Raw genomic sequence first — 9,086 nt, 5'->3', positions numbered from 1 at the left:
TGTGGGAAGTACTTAGAGTAACCCACGAAGGTACAAATGATGTTAAGAGAGCTAGAAAGAATACCTTAATCCAGGAATACGAGATGTTCAGGATGAAGCAAGGGGAAACAATAGTAGATGTTCAGAAACGCTTCACCAACATCGTAAACCATCTTATTGGACTAGGTAAGTCTTTCGATACTGATGAGCTTAATATAAAAATTTTGAAATCTTTAGACAGGTCGTGGCAACCAAAGGTGACTGCAATCTCGGAGTCACAAAATCTCAACACCGTGACTATGGCGGCACTTTTTGGAAAGTTGAGGGAACATGAACTTGACCTCGGAAGACTAGATGAAGAAGAAGCAAAAGCAAAAACTAAGAAAAAGAGTCTAGCCTTGAAATCTGAGGTAGAAAGGAGCAAGAGCAAAATGGAAGATGAAGATTCAGAAGATGAAGAAAATTTGAGACTCATGATAAAAAGGCTCAACAAGTTCATGAAATCAAAAGACAAAGGAAGATTAAAATTCGAAAAGAAAGAAAAACAAGGATCTTCCTCACACTATAAATGTTATGGTTGCGGAGAAATGGGTCACTTAAAAGCAGACTGCCCAAATCAAAAGAAAAAGAAAGTCTACATCGCATGGGACGATGACAACGAAACAATTTCCGATTCGAGCGAATCTAATGAAGAAGCAAACATTTGTTTGGTGGTGAATGACGACGCTGGAAGCCAAGTAAGTACATCTAGCGATTCTGATAATTATAGTCAAATTAGTGAAGATGAATTGCATGAAACTTATGCTGCTTTAATAGTAGAATCTGAAAAATTAGATAAGGCTCATAAGAAATTGAAAAAGGATTTCAAAGAGTTAAAATTGAACTTTGAAAATATTCTTGAAGAAAATAAAAATTTAAAATTAAATTTTGAAAATATTTTCGAAGAAAATAAAGATTTGAAAAGTAAAGTTTTATTCTTTGAAAAGGGTAAATATACTAGTAGTGATGAATGTGCTTCTTGTGAAAATTATAAGAAACTACTATATGAAACAACCTCAGGAGAATGTAGTAAAAATAATGAAAATAAGGTTGTTAAAAATAAGTATGTTCCTAGAATTAAAAATAAACATAATCATAGAACCCGTAGAACTTGGGTAGAAAAAGGAACAACTTATAGGAACACAAATGTTGTATCATGCTTTTATTGTATGAAAAAGGGTCATACTTCAAATAAATGTAAAATTAAGCATTATGGTGTTCCAAGTGGTAGATATGTTTGGGTTATAAAATGATTTCTTTTTTCTAAATCTAACCCAAAGGACCCATACAAGTAGTTGGGTACCTATTGTTTAAAATTTAAAAATTTCTTTAAAACAAAATTTAAGAAAATTTTTATTCCAAGACCGAAAAAAACTATTTTTTTGGATATCTTCTAATATATAAAGCATATATAGTTTTCAATCGGAAAACATTTGAAATAGAAGAATGTGTGCATGTTGTCTTTGATGAAATTGTAGACCTTGAGGCAAAACCTCTTGAGTCAGTTGAATTACATGCAGGCAATGATGAAGATTTGTAGAAGACAACAAATGAAGCGAAGAATGATGACAATCCTCAAGATGAAGATCTAAACAATGTTTTATAAGCTCTTTATCCTAAAATTATTTGCTTTAAATATCCTATTATGTATGTTTGAATGAATCTTTAAATTTGAAATATTTTTAGCTCATATGCATACATGCCTTTATTAAGGGGGAGTATTATCTTAGGGGAGAACATCAAACACAACTTTTTAATTATGATCAAAAAGGGGGAGAAAATGTTTAAAGCTTATTTGCTTATTCACTAATGCACTTTTTCTTCCATAAGTTGTGTTTTATCCAGATTATTACTAAAAACTTTAAATCAAAGGAGTTTTTGATCATCATCAAAAAGGGGGAGAATGTTAGCAAAATGATGAAGATGAAGTTTTGATGATGTCCAAATCAAGTCAAGAGAAATCAAGATTCAAGATGTTATGAAGACTTGTATTGTGATGGAAAGCTTTTGTAATACTCTTAGAAATATGTATAGGACTTAGATTAGAAAGAGAAAAGTGTTTTGTAAAATTACTATAGTAAATCATTGCAACGAAACACTATAGTACTATTCACATGAATAGTAACACTATTCACGTGAATAGTGACGGTTAACGGTAAGAGTATCGCACTTAACACGGACGTTGGAGAAACTAGTCGTTGAAGAAACTAGCCGTTTATGGCCGTTGGAGAAACTAGCCGTTAAGTTTGTCTTTTAGTGAATGGAAGCCTATAAGTATAATGGAAGGCTTCATTTTGAAAAACAACAGAAACTCTTCCCTTGTGCTCAAATACTCAGAAATTCTTGAGACTTGTGTGTTCTTGTTCGGCTTGTGAAACTCGTGTCTGTGGAGCTGGTGAAGTGCTGCTACGGTGACAGAGGAAATAGTCGGTTCATCCTTGGTGTGTCTAAGGAGGTGTTCGGAAGAGAATCATCCTTCGTGAAGTATTCGGAGGAGGTGTTCATCCTTTGTGAAGACTCAAAGGAGGTGTAGTTTCATCTCTTGTGGTATCAAGAGAGGTGGTTTCTAAACTCTTACAAATTGTATCTTTGTGATTGTAGTTTGTAATTGTTTTGTGATTAGTGAATTGTTTATCTTGTTTTGAGATAAGCGACTGGACGTAGGATTGGTAAGATCCGAACTAGGATAAAATCATCTGTGCAAATTTCTCTCAACCTTACTCTTGCTTTATTTGTCTTTGTTAATTGCTAAGTAAGTTTAATTGAGTAGAAATTAAAAGGAAGTGTTAACAATGATATCATATTTGGTTCAACTAATCCTGCTTTATACAAAGAATTTTCTAAGACAATGCAGGAAGAGTTCGAGATGTCCATGATGGGAGAACTCACGTATTTTCTAGGGCTTCAAGTTAAGTAGAATGAGAATGGCATCTTTATTCATCAATATAAATATTGCACTGATTTGTTGAAGAAGTACAAAATGTTGGACTGCAAAGAAGTTGCAACACCTATGGCAACTAACTGCTATCTTGACCTTGATGAAAAAGGCAATGTTGTAGATCAGAAACTTTATAGGGGTATGATCGGATCTTTATTATACTTATCTGCCAGTAGACCAGATATCATGCATAATGTTTGTCTCTATGCTAGATTTCAATCACAACCAAAAGAATCACATTTAACTACTATGAAAAGAATTTTAAAGTATCTAAAAGGAACCAAAAGTCTTGGACTATGGTATCCTAGTGGATCAAACATTTTTCTTGAAGGATACAGTGATTCAGATTTTGGTGGTTGTAAACTAGACAAAAAGAGCATTGGTGGTACATGTCATCTGCTAGGATGTTCTCTAGTATCTTTGTATTCAAAGAAAAAGGCTTCGGTGGCATTATCTACCACAGAAGCTGAGTACATTGCAATTGGAAGCTATTGTCACTTCCCTGATGTCCTTTGAGCTATTCCTTGATCTGCGTCTTGATTTTGCCTAGGAGTGCAAAAGACTAAGTGTGGTCTATTTTGATGAGTCGATATTTTCTTGACTTCACATAGTTTATTGTACCGGATTTAATTAGGGAATTGTGCTTATTTGTCCAGTATTTCTCTATTTTTTCTAATTGTGCTTAATTGGACCAGAAATTCTTATTTTAATTAATTTGAATTATCTGAAGCTAATTATTTGCATTATTAATTGTAGGGAAATTGTTGGATAATATTTTGGGACCTAAAGAGAAATGTCTCATAATTATATTTTAAGGTAAAATGAGAAACAAAGTGCAATTCATTTTCTTGCTGAAAAAGGTGCACACGTCTAGGGACTTCATTTATTGGAAAAGAAGAGCGGGGCCCATGGACAAATTAAAATTGGTGCGTCCAGCAAAATTGGAGAGACATCTTTCTTTGTTTAACTAAGAATCATGTTCTTCATTCTAAAACTAAGCATATTGAAATAAGGCATTATTTCCTAAGAGACCACATCCCTAAAGGTGAAATTAAGGTCGAATATGTAGATACCTTACATCAATGGGCTGACATTTTCACAAAACCTTTGAATAAGGAAAGATTTTACACAATTAAATGAATTAGGGATTTTGGATGATAGTAGTATAAAGTGATTGTTAATCGATTAATTAATTTATATGTATGCAATTTGATAATTTCAGTGTTACATTCTTATCATTGCATAATCATATCTTAACTATGATGATTATTATACTGCATAAATACTAAAATGTTTGATCTAGATAAGCCTGAAGGGTTATGAAAGAATACAGTTTTTTGACTAAGCTAAAATCGAAAATCAACATTACTCTATAGCACAAATCGATTAAGATGAAGTTCTAATTGATTGATATTCGTCATTTGGTTTGAAAGTTTCTAAACTTCTTATGTTTGATACTTTAAAACATGACTTATTTTCTGTTATATGTTTATTCAACTGATATCTCATTATGATTGATCCGCTGTGTATTTGATTTGAGATCATAAGTGATTAAACTATTGTGATGATTCAACATGTATAAAAACTACTCTAATATGACTTTTATAATATTTCTCTGATACATTGCTTGAATATGCTTGAGTGATACATAACTCTGATATATCTGTATTGTGCATCTGTGATTTGATGTTTGAATATGCATAATGACAGGGGGAGTTTTGTATATTGTTTAATGGTTCACATGTTACTGAAAGGGGGAGAAAATGATAGAATCATGTGAAGATTATTAACAGGGGGAGCATCAAATTTATTATGTTATACTGTTTGATCATCTCTAATTTCTTCATTATCTCTATTTCAATTACTGTGTACTAAATGTCCTTTTTTGCTGATGCCCAAAGGGGGAGAATATCTGATGTAATTGAACTGTGTTTTCTGAGATAATAAATGTGGATTGTACAACATGGTTTTATTAATCATGGTTGTGCATCATAAAAAAAGAGGGAGATTGTTGAGATTGTTGATAGGGGGAGCATAATGTTAGCTGAACCCACAATCTCTGTGATATTTATTTTTGATGATGACAACACATTGTTAATAAAACCACATGTGTATGTACTGTGTTATTTGTGTTATATATGCCTATGCTTACTGTGAGATTTGTACAAGCATAGTTGTGAACATATTGTGTTGATTATTGCATACTACTGTGTTTGAAATGTGATTATATTTGTGTATGCATAATATGAGTATTGGAAATGGAAAAATCACATGCACCAAGCATATTTGTATGACTTAATCGATTACAATGGTGTGTTAATCAATTAAAGTCATCAGACAACTTAACTTTTAAAATGTGGCAAAACAACAAGTTTTGAATCGATTACGTTAGTGGTTAAATCGATTAAAACTCGTATGTTTGCACAAATATTTTTCAAGTATGCTATGATGGATTTTGAGAAGAACAGTTTTCAAAAATATGCTAAGTGTTAAAGCTTAACCGATTAAATGGATCATGTATTCAATTAAGTCTATTAAAGATTTGAAAATTTTTCATGGCTTGACATAACTGTCTCATTGATCATATTTTTAAATATGTTGACTAAGCATTTATTGCAAATCGATTATATTAATTGAGCATTCAATTAATGGCTTTGACTATTGTTAATCTATTATAACTGTGAAATGAAACCGATTAGATTAATAGCATAATCAATTAAAAGCGTCTGATTTGACTTACACTATATATATAGACGCATGATTTGAAATTCTGTAAGACAATTGAGTTTAACAATTTTCATATCAGTTTCATGTTGAGCTTCGAAGTTTTACAGAAGAGAGAAACGCTCCAAGAAACAAGAATTGTCGTGGTGTACAAGTCTTGAAGGTTTCTTAAGAAGCAAGATTGATTGATTCGTAAAGTCTGATCGTTCTGCACAACAGAGGTGCTTACCGCTTGATCAGGAGCTTTAGAAAACGCTAAGTATTGTTGTTTCCCTGTGGTGTATACAGGAAGAAGAACGTGGTTCTTGACTTTGAGAAGGGTCTCAAAGGGGTGACTGTAGGAGAGGATTGTTCTTGCTACTAGTCTTTTTGTATTTGCCTATATTAGATTAGTGAGTTAGAGAGGTGATTTACATTTTGACAGTGTGGTTGTTGTAAAGCCTTTGTTGTAAAAACTCATATCTTTATAGTGCATTGACTTCCAATCTCGGGCAGAGAGGAAGGACATTGGATGTAGGCAGGTTGGCCGAACCAGTATAAAACTCAGAGTTTGAATTTTCTTCTCCCTATCTCTCTACATTAAATCGATTATACTCTGTCTGTATTCGAATATCCATATTGTTACATTGCATACATTTTTACTTGTGATTCAAGAAAAGTTTTAAAGACTTATTGTTTTGCGAAAAGGATTTCAAAAGCGATCAATTTCATACAACACCAATTCACCCTTCCCCTTCCCCTCTTGGTGTGAGAAACAAAGCACATCTTTTCTAACAACTTTGATCATTTTGAGAACTTTCATATCTAATATCAAAGAGTTTTAGAAAGATTTTGCAGGTGCACAAAATTACTCTAAGAATCAAGACTCAAAGAATTGGAAGAAATTTAAAGGATTCTTAAGCGAAAGACTATGAACGTATTGGTTGATCATTCTCTGCACCGCTGAGGTGTTTCTACATTGATCAGAAACATGATTTTGCAATTTTGGATTGTGTTGCCCTGTTCGTGCGTGATAAGAAGAAGAACAAGGGGCTCTTGACTTTGAGAGGGGTTCTCAAAGGGTGTTGCAGTAAAGATGGGTGGTTCTTTATGCAGGTTTTATCTTTCTATATTTGATTTTTGAGTGGGAGAGATGCTTACATTTGGAGAGAGTTCTCTATAAAACCTTTGGTGTTAAACTCAAATTATTATAGTGAAAGAGCCTTCAATCTAAGGTTGATTAGAAGGAAACTGGATGTAGGCATTGAGGTCGAACCAGGATAAAAAGATTGTGTTTGTTTTCCTTTCTCTATCTCTTTACAACCTTATTATTCTTAATTGTGTTGTGTACATTTAAAGATCATCTTAATTTTCCAAAAAAGATTTAAAAAGAAAGAGTTTTTATTAGTTACCAATTCACCCACCCCCCCCCCCCTCTTGGTAAAAGAAACTGGCCATATATTTTCTTACACTGCTCTTGATAAAAATAGCGTTTGGTGACAAGAACTTTTATAATGGTTAAGATTATAGGCAATTGCAGGATTTGTGAGAAAAGCGTTTAGGAAGATTAAAGTAATAAACACAATGTTATTTTTATACGGGTTCACTCTATTAAGCTATGTGTAGTTCTCCTCTAAGAACTCTTAGAGGGTTCTACTATAATCTTCAACAAGATTACAACTAAGTATTCTCACCACTTCTGGTATCACTTAGTCAATCCAAGTAACCCCGTTACTCTGACTAGAACTGAATTTCACCTACTCCTAATTGTGCAGTATTCTTCACCACTCCTGGAATCCCTAGACACTCTCTGTATCTTCCTGATACACTATCTAGTTGAGTTTCGCCCACTATTGGTTCACACTAGACAAATTCATCTAGCTACCATTTAACCCCACTGAGTTAAGCGTTAAGTGTTTGAATTCTCTTTAGAATTTTAAATCAAACAGATGTCTTACAAGTCCTTAGACGATTACTCTCGTAGAGAGGATGTGTATACAATACAATTCAATCTAACAAACTCTTAGAGTTTTCTCTCTTTTTACAATAATAAGCTTATGATTATATGTCGCTTTTCTTCATAGATATTTTCTTTCGTGTTCACATGCTTATTCTCTTGCTCTTTTCTTCGACATTCTTCAATATATAGGCTTGAAGAAAATGTTCATTACATAGTACTTTGCTTTCATCTTTGGATCTTCTTAGCCTTGTCGTAGGTATCAGCCATTGGTTAAAATCAACTTATCAGAGGATAAATGTTTTTATAGTACTTTACAAAAAGTAGGTTGTATGAACTTTCTATAGTGACTTTTAATAAAGAGAACATTTCGTAAATGTCTTCTTTGTTTCTAATGTCCACTTTTGACTTTTATAAGATGAAACAGATGGATACTTGACATAGGTAATCTGCACAAAGTATAATAGATAGATACATGCAGACAAATATGTTCTTTTTCTTATCGTTTTTATTGTTTTTAGATGTCGTGCATTTAATGTCATTTAATGCACGTTTAGAACAACTATAAGCATTTCAAATTTTGGTTTCTCAAATCAACATTTCATCGTTTAAGCATTCTAGAGAAGTTACCTAGCAATTCATGAGAGTTTCATCATTGGATGAAAATTTCGTTTAGCACATGATATTGTTTAGCCTATGAAAATACTTGTTTGATTCAAGAGCGCGTTTAGAGAGATATTTTTCAACATGTTTTGGGGACAATGTTTGTGCCTTTTACATGTTTACCAAAACATCATTTTATAAATCATAGTGAGAAATCGTCTAACTTTGTTTAGTAAAGTATAGCACAAGTGCATTTAGCAAGACTCTCATTGACACATTTGATAGGACTTTTAGCTACATTACTTTTTCAAAAATAACACTTTCTCATATGTTCATTTCGTTTATTGTTGTCTGTTAAACTTCAAAACATATGAAGATGTTTAAACAGTTCAGTCTTATAGACAATCTTATCTTACAAGGTTCACTAGGGAGACACAACACTAATGAGACCTGAGCTCAACCACATAAGGGATTGACATTACTCTCTATCCAAAATCTTTATATAGTGTTTTACTTAATCATTTGTATCCAATGTGGGACTTAGACTCACACTTGGAATTCTAACAGGTTGAAGGTCGAGATGAGTCGACTCGAGCCAAAGGTCAAGACGAGTCAACTCAGGTCAAAGTTCAAGAGGAGTTGGCCAAGGTCGAAGGTCAAGACGGATCAAACCAATGTCGAAGATCGAGATGGGCCGATCTAGGCTGATTGTCAAGACTAGCTAGCTTAAGACAAAAATTTGGCCAAATTCAGCTGAACCTATGTTGATTGAAATTTGATGGAATTTGACTTAGTCAATCTGACTTAGATCAAAAGTCACAAGATAACTTGTGCGGAAGTTTGAAACGGATTGACTTGAATCAACAA

General features: G+C 33.1%; 1 protein-coding gene across 1 annotated transcript; it reads left to right on the top strand.

The window, feature by feature from the left end:
• The first annotated feature begins 2,998 nt into the window (after positions 1–2,998).
• On the top strand, positions 2,999–3,472 carry LOC108344107 (uncharacterized mitochondrial protein AtMg00810-like). Its single transcript, XM_017582575.1, has one exon. The coding sequence runs from the start codon at positions 2,999–3,001 to the stop codon at positions 3,470–3,472; it is 474 nt and encodes a 157-aa protein (XP_017438064.1).
• The last annotated feature ends 5,614 nt before the right edge of the window (positions 3,473–9,086 follow it).

Source organism: Vigna angularis, chromosome 6, assembly GCF_016808095.1.
Source record: "Vigna angularis cultivar LongXiaoDou No.4 chromosome 6, ASM1680809v1, whole genome shotgun sequence".
Taxonomy (NCBI): Eukaryota; Viridiplantae; Streptophyta; class Magnoliopsida; order Fabales; family Fabaceae; genus Vigna; species Vigna angularis.
This window is presented reverse-complemented; position numbering and strand designations above follow the sequence as displayed.

Coding starts and splice junctions, on each gene's coding strand:
- LOC108344107 (XM_017582575.1), top strand. CDS start 2,999: ATGTTGGACTGCAAAGAAGTTGCAACACCTATGGCAACTAACTGCTAT.